Source organism: Sipha flava, unplaced genomic scaffold, assembly GCF_003268045.1.
Source record: "Sipha flava isolate LNK unplaced genomic scaffold, YSA_version1 244_pilon_pilon, whole genome shotgun sequence".
NCBI classification, from domain to species: Eukaryota; Metazoa; Arthropoda; class Insecta; order Hemiptera; family Aphididae; genus Sipha; species Sipha flava.
This window is the reverse complement of record NW_020272892.1, coordinates 10,817-24,405: the sequence shown is the minus strand read 5'-3', so window position 1 is coordinate 24,405 and position 13,589 is coordinate 10,817. Positions and strand designations below refer to the sequence as shown.

Sequence of the window (13,589 nt, the reverse complement as noted above, 5' to 3'; positions counted from 1 at the left end):
GGCATGTGTATATAATTTTAATATCAGTATTAAACAATATTTTTATGTTTGTGATTCATCGTTAATGAATAATCATCTTGTTAAAATTATTGTTCGGTAATTAAATAGTATCGTTACAGTTACTATCACGGTATTACAACGTCACTGGATTCGCTTACTAATATCATGTTAAGCTGCTAGAAAAAAATAAACAACCCGATAAGATACTGTTTGAGTGTGTTTCCATCATTTTTTTGCGGCTTTATTAACAATTTACACAAAACAGGAATGGCCCATTTAAATTCGAGTGCCTGTTGGTTATATTATTTTATTTAACTGTACATATAATATTTTATAATATATAACTGATTTTATTTTGTAATACATTCGTTTTGCTGTAAGTATTAAACATTTGATATTTTTGTTTATATTTTATATAATAAATTGACACTGTTATTCTTTCTTAGAGTATTTGTATTATTATTTAACTGTCTCTAGTCATTAGGAAAGTTTTAATTTACATAGTTTATTAACATTTGGATTTATGTATTATATATGTTAGGTGTACATCATGGCTGTAAGTACTTATCGCGAAGAATTAAAGGTACTGATTGTTATAATTTTAATTGTTAGCCAATTTATATTTATCTAAATTATTTACAAAAATTGTATTTATTGTTTAGAAAATTCTGAAAGAACCAAACTCTACAACAATTGCTTCTATTAAAAAAACTGTACAAGAAAATAATTACTTCAATCTTAGGTAAAGTAAAAGTTATATATAAAATTATATTAATACATTTTTAATAGTAGTAATTATTGTAATCAACTGTTTTAAATTGTCTATCAAATAAAATATGTTGGTGTATATTATAATAAATATTAATGTTATGATGTATATACATACATATTAATAATTTTTATAGTTATAAATTCTTACAAAATTTAAGTTTTTATAATAAATTAGTTAAATAATAACATAAGTTTTCCCAATTGGGTTTGTTTTCTATATTCTAAACAATATAATTATACTTTGAACAAAATTATTTAAAATAGATCATTTTTAGCAAAATCAAAAGTTTAATTTTTGTTTATTATATTTACATTTGATTTTATATTTACTCAGTGATGCAGATAGACGTTCAATTTTGGATCAAGTATTAAGATGCTATGTTTTAGACATAGTACTATCAAAACCACCAAACATATATGATGTTTGTAAGATGTGGACATCATTTACTATTGAACTTGTACGTAATGAAATGTGCACGGCTATAATGCCAGTAGTTATACTGTCAGATATGTTTGATGTGACAACTGTGGATTTATGTGAAAAAATGTTTGATCATGTGGAAACTAATGTAAATGTTCTTAAGGAGTCCCAATTTTTTATGGCATGCAAGAATAATTTATTAAGAATGTGCAATGGTAAAATATTAATTTGATTATTTTATTTTGTATTATTATTAATATTAATAATAGTATTTTGTTTTAGATTTATTACGTCGTTTATCAAGATCACGAAATACAGTGTTTTGTGGGCGTATTTTATTATTTTTAGCAAAGTTTTTCCCTTTTTCTGAACGGTCAGGTAAGTGAATTACTATTAATGTTGAAATTAATATAAAGTAATAAATTGTTAAGATAATTTATTATATTTTCTTTGGTAATATTTAGGTTTAAATATTGTTAGTGAATTTAATCTGGAAAATGTTACTGAATATTTGAATGAAAATAATTTTGATCAAAATGAAGATTTGCAAGACTCAATGACTGAAGAAGAAACAAAATCTGATACTATAATTGAAAAGTATGAATATAATTTTAATTTATACCTACTTTTTTATTCTTTATAAAAAAGTTAATTTATAAACCCAGCAAGCACAACTATTTCATACTTGATGTATACATTTATATTTTTGATTGTTTTTATTATAGTTTAAAAATATTACTTAAATTTGTATTTTTAATTAAAATTATTTTACAGAGTGAATGTTGACAAAAACCTTTATTTAAAATTTTGGGCCCTACAAGATTATTTTAGGAATCCTAATCAATGTTACAAAGCAGAACATTGGAAATTGTTTATCTCTGTAAGTTTTAAGATCAATTATTTTCATTTAATTATTTTAATTTGTTTTCTATTACTTATTTTTTAGCATACAGAGTTCATATTTTCAATTTTTCAAAGTCATAAGTTAGAACATGTTAGTAGAACAGATACTGAAAGTACTGAACAAAATATACATTACTTTCCAAAATATTTAACTAATCATAAGTTATTAGAATTACAATTGAGTGATGTAAATTTTAGACGCTATATTCTAATACAATTTTTATTGCTTTTTCAATATTTGGATGCACCTGTTAAGTTTAAACCGTGAGTATAAAAAGTTAATATATACATAAATTTAAAACTATTCTTAATCATAAATAATACTTTGAACTTTAGTGATAATTTCAAGATAAAACCAGATCAACAAGAATGGATTAAAAATTCAATTAATAATATATATGAATTAATAAATAATACACCTCCTGATGGTATAAGGTTTTCTGAAGTAGTAAAAAATATATTACAGGTATATTTTTAATCACCTAATATTTGTAATTTTTGTCAACATTCATAGCAACAAAAATGTATGTATAACACACCCAATTTATAGAGAGAAGAACAATGGAACAAATGGAAAAATGATGGTTGTCCAGAAGTTGTAAAACGATTAATACCTGCTAGTGATCAAGGTGACATGCCTGCACCTAAAAGGAGACTTAGGAAAAATTTAGGAGATGTTATTAAAAATATGACTGCTAATAACAAGGTTTTTCTTGGAGAGTAAGTCTTGAATTTATTATAATTTAATTAACAAGAATTATGATTTTAATCTATCATTAATATTGCTATTTACTTTATCATAAAATATTTTTAAATTAAATTAATTTTTTAGCCCAGAATTGACTAAGTTGTGGAATTTTAAGCCTGATAATTTAGAAGCATGTAAAGGACCCGAAAGAGATTTTTTGCCGTCATTTGACTCATTCTTCCAGGAAGCATTTGAACAGTTAGATCCAGAATTATGTATTGAAAATCAATACAAGTAACTTATTTTTACAATATTAAAAATAATAATTTCACATGTTATGCTTTTTAGTTTTATACATTTAATTTGTTATTTATATTAAATTTAAATTTTAACTATAGAAAAGTTAATGATGGAAATTTTGGATGGCGTGCTTTAAGACTTTTAGCTCGAAAAAGTCCACATTTTTTTGCTCAAAGCAACAATCCTATTCATAAATTGTCTGAATATTTAGAAAATATGATAAAAAAAACAATGAATAAAGAAAAAATAGTAAGTGTAATATTGAAAATTAAAAATTCAATTAAATCAATAACATTTTTATATTTTAATTATGAATTTAAAATTATCTCGTATTTTAACTTACTTAATAGTGAATAAATAAATTTATAATTATAATTAATGATAATTTATGCTATTTTCAGTCAATTAATCAAGGTTCAGATAAACATGTATCACCAAATAAAGAATTCAAAAAGGAATCTGTAATGGATACAGAAGAAGTTGATATTTCTGAAGGAATCCATGATGAAAACGAAAACGAGAATAATGTTGAAGTAGAAGACAATAATAAAATTCCCAAACAAATTATTGACCAAGTTGCAGCTGTCATAGGAGAAAAATGGACTTTGCTTGCTGAAAAACTTGGCTACCAACCAGATGAGGTTAGATAGCATATTTTTTTAAAACTATTTAAGTAGTTTCCTTGAGAGATTGTATTTGAATTTTACATTTTTAATATTAAACATGTTTTAGACAATAACTAAAAATAATTTTAATAACATTTTTGAAGTTCAACAAATTTTTTGTCAGTGCTCAGATATGAAATTTAGGGGAAGGGGCAGCAAATTTATTTGTATAACATAGACGACCAAATAAGTCAGAGTGGGCCTGGTATTGAGCTTGTAGTTGTGACTATTTATCTATTAAAAGGAATATATAAGGAATGAATTGGTCATCTAATAATTTTAAATATAATTATTAGCAATAATATATAGTATTTTTATTAATTAAATTATTTATTCCATGTACAATTTTTATAGATTAAGTTTGTGAAAACAATAAAAACTACACCTTTAGATCAAGCTACATATTTACTTGAAGTTTGGGTTGAAGATGCTGAAAATCCTAAGCCTGAAAACCTAATTTACATTTTAGAAGAAATTCAATTAAATGAAGCTGCTAATATTCTTAAGTCATGATTTAAATATATGCACAATTAAAATGCATTGGAAATATCTTTGTAAATAAAATATTTAATCCACTAATTTTGAATTTAATTTATGTAATAATTTAAAACAATTTGTATTTTTTCCATAAAAAAAAAATTATTTTTTAAATTAATATAGCAATTTTATGTTTTAATTATTATTCTGTAATATAATATATTAATTTTATTTATTTGTATTTTTTTATGGGAGAAGCTTAAAATACAACATTTACAAATTTAAAATTCAGGTTAAGAATCTTGTAGGTACCTAGTTGAATAATTGAATAATTATTATTTTTTACAGGTCAGTAGGCACTCACAAATTTTTGAATTATTAGGGCTTACATATTTTCTTGTTCACCATCCCACTACCTAATAATGATATATTCACCAATAAATAAATGATTATAATATTTTTAAATATTATATATATATATATATGTAATGTATTGATCTACTCCTAACCACCTATAGTATCATTCATCATTAATCAAGTACTCATTAGATTTAATAAGTTATTATATCTTGGGTATTCGTATTTGTACGTCATACGATTCATAGGGATTAGTGACGGTGCTAAAGTTTGTGAGACCCTGAGCAAAATAAATGTTGGGTCTTATAATTTATATTATTAAATTATTTTAAGTTCAGTTAAATCAGAACTGCCGGGCCTTAATTATAATTTAAGGCGTGGGGCACTGGGCAACTACCCCTATTGCCCATCTCCTCGCGCTGTCCCTGATAGGGATGGTAATGATACATTGAAAATATCTATACATAAAGTGCACATATCGAAACATTTTATATCAATACAACCTTTACCTATATATTAACTTGATATTATCTATATGTAGGTACTGTATATTGTATATGATCTAAGCTTGTACCCTATTGTATGACATTTCCGATATAAAACGATATATCGTGGTATTGATATTGGGTATGCGTTATATATGCCCTGAGACATATAGAAGAATTACAGAATATATTATTAGAGGGTATGATAGAAGGATAGAAAACTGTAGGACATCCCCGGAACTCTTATGTAGAACAAATTAAAAGCGATGCAAAAGTCAAAACCTTTAAAAAACTTAAAGAAAAGGCGAGTAGTCGAAGTTTGAATGGAGAATTGGAGTTGTAAACCAACCTTCGGGTTGATAAGACAAAAAAAAAATGTGTTGTATCGAAATTTCGATATATCAATAGTCAATGATTTTTTGCCATCCCTACATACGAGTACAATAAAATTCAATAATCAACGTTCAAGACCCCATGCCGCCCCCCTACCCTTAAAATTAGTGTGTGAGCGATATTGGATAAGGTGATTGAGATGTTTGTAAACTATATTAGTGGTTATAAATCTGTGAAACTGCATCCCGATTAACCGTTCGCTTGCATATAATGACAAAGAATAAGGGCCTAAAACCAATTGACGACGAATGTTACAAAACACAGTACAAACATTTCATCTAAAGGACGTCTCTATTTCTTTTAAAAATCAACATTTATTTGGATAATAGTAAAAATTAAAAATATTAGCAATTCTAAGGTATGTATACAAATTAATGAATATTACTTTACTTTTAATCTACGGTAAAAATATAAGCAGAGATCAGTGTTCACGGATTCGTTTCCATTGCTGCTTCATCTTTTCCTCCATTGAATTCTTGTTATAAAACTGCGATAAAAAAAATTTGAAACAATGATAAGAGTATTATACCGAAATAAAGAAATTATGAACCGTTTAAAATTTACTTTATAGGTACCCATACCCGTAATACATCAGGCTCACGAAGTGTACGCTTTTTTAACCGGTGTTGTGTAATTTAGCTTTCGACATTTTTAATCTATACACTTAACAGCGGCTATAAGTAATAGAATTATAATTTATCAAAGTTATTTATTAATGTTGTAATTTGTAGACAAAAAATGGAAAAGTTTTTTGCCTACCAAAAAGACAGTAGACTACCGTGCAAGTATGGTAAAGCGTGCTTCCAAAAAAATAAAGAGCATTTAGACAAATATAAACACCCACCGACTAAAGTAAGATTTTATTTGGCAAATACGTATAAAATTTATTATATTGTATATTAATATTTGTGTTTTTAGGAAGATCTTCGTATAAATAATAAGAAAAAAACAGGAAAAAAAGATGTTAAAAAACGATTAAGATTAAACAGTTCACATAGTCAATTAGGAGAGTCTTCTAATGTAAATTCTAGAAATAATTCATTTGGAAACAATCATGCAGATTATGGTACGTAGTATTTCATAATATTTTTTATTCAATAATTTTTGGGTAAATTAGAATTTAATCCTTGTTTTCCTATAGAACTCAAATTTTATTAGAATAATTACAAGATAATATTTCTAATTAAAAAAAAATATTGCATTATATTATTATTATTATTATATTATATTTAATAATTATAATACTATGTAATATGATGTGGTAGTTAATAAGTGAGAAAAACATAAGCCAACAACAATACAATATAATAAATATTATTATAAATTTTAAGAAAAACACATGATTAAAATTGGTATTCTCTGGTGCTGATATCTATTAAGCATTTCATCGAATCATTATTTACTCTTTCAGACCACAACCTCTTAAAATGTTATCCCTTAGTATTATGATTATATTTTATATTGTTTTAAATTACTTGTTGTGTATTTTAAATTTTTTTATATAATCTAAATGTACTTATTTTGCATTACACTATATTATTCACTATTGCATTATTTGAAAAATTTTTAACTTAAAGGAAAATGTTGAAATTTGTTATTTAGGAATTTGGCTCAACTAAAGTATGTCATTAATATTAAAATGTTCTTTAAGTTTTATTGAAAATATTTATACATTTTTCTGAATTGTATATATACAGGGCCGGATTGGCCCGGCGAGTTTTCGAGTAAAACTCGGTGGGGCGCGACAATTTTGGCCTTTTAAGTTGTGAAAGACCGCTAACAAAAAATATTAATAGTTTAAAGTTGAAGATTAGTGCACCTATTGAAATATGCGATTAAAAAAATTTGGACAAGGGCCGCCAGTTAGTAAGTGGGCCGGTAACATACAGAAAACTCAGTGGGCCGAATTTGTCCTATCCGGCTTTGTATATATATATTGAAAAAAAGAAAACAAATCTTAATTATTTTTATAAAGTAGTGTTACTAAAATTGATTATTTTATTTGCATTGAGCAAAAAATATTTAACAAAATGATTAATAATATTATTTTTCTTAGAAATGAATGACATGGAAGTTCCTGAACAATCTAATGTACCTCATGTGAGTGAAACAAGAAATAATATTTCTTCAGATAACATGAATAACTCACAACATTCTACTGATTATATTGTGCCATCAATAAGGCAGAATACTCAAGAAGAAGAACATAGACAACAACCACAATTGTTATTGGTAAAAAAAATAAATTACTGTTCCATACTGATTATAAGGAAACAGGTTTTATAGCACTAAAATATATTGTAATGTATTTATATAAATATATATATATGCCCTGAAAATATGAAAAAAATAATAATAAAAACTAAATTTAATTTAAAAAAATGTTATTAAATAATTATTTATAAATTAGTAAATATATGAAAAATGTAATATAAGTAAAGAAAAAAAACAATATGAAAAAAACAAAAAATGTAATTTAATGCATATATGTATAAAATGATACTAGAACTAGTAAATAGCATTTTACAAATTAAATTTTAAAAATATTTTAGAATAAATAATTTGAAATTTGAAATGTCTATGTGTGTATATATGTAATGTGTATGTCTATGTAACAAAAATATATCCTATTCTACTATTTTTATCAGTATTCTAAAATAATTAGCAATTCTAGAGAATCCGAGTCCTGTTAATAATATTTCATTTTATAAATAAAATTTTATACAAAATAAAATTTTAATCTCTTGATCAAGTAATTTAAATTTTAAACCTATATATAAAACTATAAGAATTTGTAAAAAGTGGTTAAAACAATGCTATCCAGTTAATTCAGAGGAATATTGCTGTATTTAGGCAATAGCTCTCAAGCCTAGTCCTTTGTCCAGCAGGCTAAAGTTGTTCTATTTTTTTTATATATTTTAAATTTGAAAGTTTAATTCTTATTAGACTATTTTATTTTTAAAAAAGCAATACATTTTAGTTTATAAATAAATATGTACAGGTATTAGAATTTTTATGACAATTATTTTCCAGACTAGTACTGCATTAGATGATTGCAGTGGTGATGATGGTATTGTTCCATGTACTCCAACATTGTTTACACCTCGGCGTTTAGATGGAGAAACTGTTAGTTCACCTCATGTGCCATCTAGTAGTCAAGTAGAAAGGTTTACATTTGTTGGTGAATCTCAAACATCTCAAGTTTCTGGTAATTTAAAAATGAATTGTTTGTTTATGTTCTTTTTCGTGTGAAGACAGTGATTTCTTCTCTTAGGGCTGTGGTTTAGTCTAGTAAGTAAAATTGCTATTAGCTTGGTTTGAACCAATAACCATTTGTTAAAACACAGCCACCTTATATATTCAACCACAACACCCCATTATTTTTAAAATCAGAAATAGGTGCAACCGATTTTACCCACAAATTGTTATTATTTACAATTCATACTATAAGAAATCTTGTATTAATTTTGGAAATCAGCTTTTACAATAATATTTTTTCATAAAATAGCAAGAGTTATTAGCTATGTGCCTAGCTTGCTGTAATACTAGAAAAGTAAAAAAAAATTACCATTAATGCTCATTAGTATGTTATATTTTTGTTCAATACTATTTTACTTTATTTGAAATAAATAAAATTATAGTTTAATTATAAATTTTATAAAATTAATTTAAGCTTATGAATAATTGAATTACAATCAAGTAAGTAAAATAAAAATTTGTTCTTATATACCAAGCATTTCCTCAATATTTCTTGAAGTATTTTGATTTACAGCAACTTTTTTTTTTTTTAAGAATTGATTTATATTTTTTTATGTAAAGATCAATTTATAATTTATTTTTTTTCCGATTGTATTAGATTCAAATGATGGAGAACAGCAGAGTCTAGTTCAACAAATTGTGAGACCACAAAATGAAAATAATCCTACTTATTGGAACAAAAAAATTACTGAATTATTCCTAGTGGGAAATATGCCAAAAGAATTTTACGAATTTTGGAATTTTTGTTCAAAAAAATGTCCTGTTCACCCAGAAGGTTTTATTTTTTATTTTTTTAATCTTCAGGTTTTGTTCAATATTAACAATAAATATAAATATATATATATATATATTTATGTATATATTAGATGCATTATTACCAATTGGATTTAAATTGGTTGGACCTTATGATGTATTAGCTGGTCGTATGAATGAATATGATGAAAAAGATATTGAAAATACTGTCTTGCATTGGCGTTATTACTATGACCCTCCAGAGTTTCAAGTTTGTGAATTTTATTTGAATACTTATTTATTTGCCTGTTAATAATAATTAATAAGCAGTGTCTTTTGAATACAATAGATGATATATCTGACTTTAAGTAAAGAATAGAAAGTACATATTAATAGGAATAATAACAATAATAACTTTTCATTTTATTTTTTATTAGTTGCCTCTTAATTGTTGGTACAATAACTAGTGATTATAATTAAAATCCTGACATTTAAAATTTAATTCCAAATTCATTTATTGTTTATTTTTTTTAAAGATAAAAAAAAAGATTCAGTATTAAATACAATATCTTCTCCTCCACCTTTCTTTTTCACCTTTCGTAATTTTAGTCATAAAACAGCTGCTTTTATAACACCCTCATTGCTCTGCCACTGATGAAATGTTTCATAGTTTCTTGTTTTTATAACTCTTGATATATACAAGTTCACAAACCTGTATAATAAATATAAATATTTTTTTTAGACTATAATAGCAAGCACTGATTCTGAATTCCATATTGGATATTATAGAGATCAGCCATTTGATATGCCAATTTTTGTTGCTAGTAATGATTCAGGAAAAAATTGCATTATTCAGAAATTAAGTAATAATATATTTTATGCTATTAGGTAAATCTACTATAGTTTTTATAATCAATCAATACAACTATATTCCATATAATTTATTACTAAACATCTTTTACTTTTTTAGAAAACTTGTTCAAAACATGGTTAGTGATGTGGCAACTGAGTTTGAAAGGTTATTATTTAATTATGAACATCGAAATATAAAAAAAAATTTGAATAATCGTAAAGGTTGTGTAGTTGCAAAAACATTTCATAAAGCTGGTATTGTTGTTCCATATGATATTAAAACTGATGTTGGTTATCGACCTTTAGCGGAAACTGAAAGTATGTTGCAAGAATTCTATACTCATATTTTTATTATTTATCAAAATAAGATCAATTCCATTTACATAAAATATTATTTTTTTTAGAAACCTTACGTACTATCTTGCAAAATTATCGTGAATCTAGCGAAAGTAAAAAAATTGAGGCTATGGATAAATTACAACCAATCATAAATTATGCAAATATAGCAAGTGATGAATGTGATTTTGGTACGGGGTTTGAATTGGGTATTGATATTTTTTGTGATGGAAATCCTGAACTTCATCGTATTTGTGAACAACTTTTAGTAACTGCTTACAACTTGCTTAAAAGACCTCAATTTGGAACTATAATCAAGGTAACTATAACTAATTAATTAATCTTTGTTTTATATTATTAAAAACAATTATTTAATAGCTAATAGTTTTTTTAGAGTTTGATTTGCGTTTTATCTTGGGTAAATATTTATTAAAACAAGTGCTAATATTTTAAGATGCCTACATTAAAATATAACAAGATATATTCGGAAACCTTATCCAACTATTCATTATGAACTATAATATACCAGTTAAAAAACTAGTAAAATTCTTGTATTTTTAAAATAAATTTATTATTTTCATTGTGAAAAAAAAGTATATATATTTATATGTTACCGGCAATATGGATAATTCAAGTATTTTGCAAAATACCTAGACATTATGCAAATTTCCGACCCATTTTAGGTAATTTAAATAAAACATGATTTTCAATATTATTTTACATATAACCTAGCTATTTTTTAAAATACCTAGGCATTATGCAAAATGCCAATTTATTTTTAGGCAAAGTACAAAATATTTTATTATATAAGTATGTTATATTACATTATGATTCTTATAATTATTATACATTATTACTCATATTACAGACAAAATATAATTTTTATCTATTATTATATTATTACTATAACATAAATATTTTACTGAAACTACTATTTACTTATCATAACATGTTGTAGAAACGTGACTTTTTATTTGGACACCTGGACTTCTTACAAACACATTTTAAAAATCCTTAGTTAATTCTTGTAGATTGGATTTTTATCAACTCATACTGTTCATTAGATAAAAAACTAGTATAAGTGGCCAAAGTTTTAAAAAAAATTTTGTAGTTTGTTATAAAAATTTAATTTCATATAAATATTATGCATAGTTGCAACATTAAAACGAGGCACGAAAATGAAGAGAAAAATTATGATATTGTAATAAACTTATTAGTATGTTCAATATTGTATTTTGGAATTATTATTGTTGTAGTAAAAATTAATCTTTATCGTGTTAAATCGTTGACACATATTTATGATAAAAGGCTAGTAAAGTTGTTGGTAATAGGCAATGCCAATTTTGTTTATTTTCTTCATATTGCCTACTCCATGATTGGCGTTATACATAATACCTTGGAAAAGCTTGTATTATGTATATTGTCGAGTGATTTTTGGTATTTTATATAATGCTTAGGCATTTTGCAACATACCCATATTGCCAGTAACATATATAAATTAAAAATTAGTATAACTTAGTATATATATACACTAATATATAACTTATATAATAGCTATTACTAATCATTTTATTAGATTTTATTATACAATATAACCATAAGTTGTAATAAATGACAACATTACTTTAAATAATTATTTTGATAATGATTTTCAAACCATTACTAAAGTTAAAATTATTAAAAATATTATGTTTTTAACTGTATAAACTATCCTTACAATTTGTTGTTCATAAAACATATAATTACAATATTTGTTACACATTTTATCGATATAAGAATTAAAGTAATATTAATTATACTTTATCTTACTGTAGTTAATCCCTATCTATCTATATAATTTATTACACAAATTATTTTATTATCTTGTTTATTCTATATAATAATTGTTGAGTAATCATAGTCTACACTGGAAGTTATATGTATATAAAAAACTCATTATGGTAAAATTGTGAATATTATATAAATTTTCAGGCTCATCTTGCAAACAGAAGAAGTGGTCAAAATATGAGTATATTATAAATCCTATTTTATTGAAAAATATTTATATAATTTTATTTTTTTATTTAAATTCTATAAGAAACTTTATTATATAACAATCTATATTAATAAATAAATTTAAGTTTTTTTATTTTATTTATAATCAAATTACAATAATTTTAAAATTAAATTATAATTTGTTTTTGAATTATGAAGATTTTGTAAACATATTGAATTGTAATTATTAATCATAAAATACAAAAAAGATTTATGATTCAAAATTATTCTAGGTCAAGTGTTTTGAAAGTCAAGTGTCAAGTAGAAATCTTTTACTTTTTTAATTTTAGATTTGTTTATAACATAAGTCATTTATGAGAAAGAATTTTAAAACATTTGATTTCCATGGCACTAGAATTTTGAAAACTTGACATGGTTTCATTCAAAATATATGTTGTATAAATTGAGTTTGTTTAATTTTTTATTGGCTAAACTTATTTGATTCAAATCAATACTACACGAATCTTCACAATATTTTAGAACTGTTGTGATAGGCAACCACTAAAACTGTTAATTTTAATTTTAAACAAACATTTAACATACATCAAATATTATACTATTCCTGATGAACTTCAAATAGAAATAAGAAATTTACAGTCACAAAATTTTATAAAAACCTTCCTAAGCACTTATTTTACCTTTTTTTTCTGAACTTCCTTAATGAATTTTTATTCACTATTAGAATGAGCATAAGTAATTTTGATATGGGAATTGAAAATTGTGAGCAATATTCAATAAATCACATTAACCCTATTTTTAACAAACAGTTGTAATTTCTATACTTTTATATACATAATATAATTTTGAGAATTATTTTTATAAACTGAATTTTTACATATATTATGAATTCATTAAAATAATGAATTTTAGTATATTATATTTTTTGGTATTTTAATATGATATAAGATTATGTTAAT

The 13,589-nt window shown here is 24.0% G+C and overlaps 2 protein-coding genes across 3 annotated transcripts; both read left to right on the top strand.

Moving 5' to 3' along the window:
• LOC112684177 (THO complex subunit 1) lies at positions 1–4,345 on the top strand. The gene is made up of 14 exons (XM_025555539.1): positions 1–376; positions 542–583; positions 663–742; positions 1,106–1,407; positions 1,475–1,570; positions 1,657–1,789; positions 1,967–2,072; positions 2,139–2,359; positions 2,432–2,561; positions 2,646–2,815; positions 2,928–3,077; positions 3,182–3,332; positions 3,485–3,724; positions 4,103–4,345. Exons 2-14 carry the CDS (start codon positions 551–553, stop codon positions 4,259–4,261), a joined length of 1,971 nt encoding a protein of 656 aa, XP_025411324.1. The 5' UTR covers positions 1–376; positions 542–550; the 3' UTR covers positions 4,262–4,345.
• Positions 4,346–5,968: 1,623 nt separating this feature from the next.
• LOC112684178 (histone PARylation factor 1) lies at positions 5,969–12,710 on the top strand. Of its 2 annotated transcripts, XM_025555540.1 has the most exons (11): positions 5,969–6,140; positions 6,192–6,312; positions 6,379–6,526; positions 7,517–7,692; positions 8,494–8,668; positions 9,317–9,493; positions 9,585–9,721; positions 10,193–10,338; positions 10,421–10,620; positions 10,707–10,957; positions 12,610–12,710. In XM_025555540.1, the coding sequence occupies exons 2-11, from the start codon at positions 6,199–6,201 to the stop codon at positions 12,655–12,657; spliced, it is 1,572 nt and encodes a 523-aa protein (XP_025411325.1). In that variant the 5' UTR covers positions 5,969–6,140; positions 6,192–6,198; the 3' UTR covers positions 12,658–12,710. The 2 variants fall into 2 exon arrangements, with proteins under 2 accessions (XP_025411325.1, XP_025411326.1); XM_025555541.1 differs by lacking the exon at positions 12,610–12,710 and adding an exon at positions 11,033–11,152 and having other exon boundaries at positions 5,969–6,312.
• Positions 12,711–13,589: the final 879 nt, after the last annotated feature.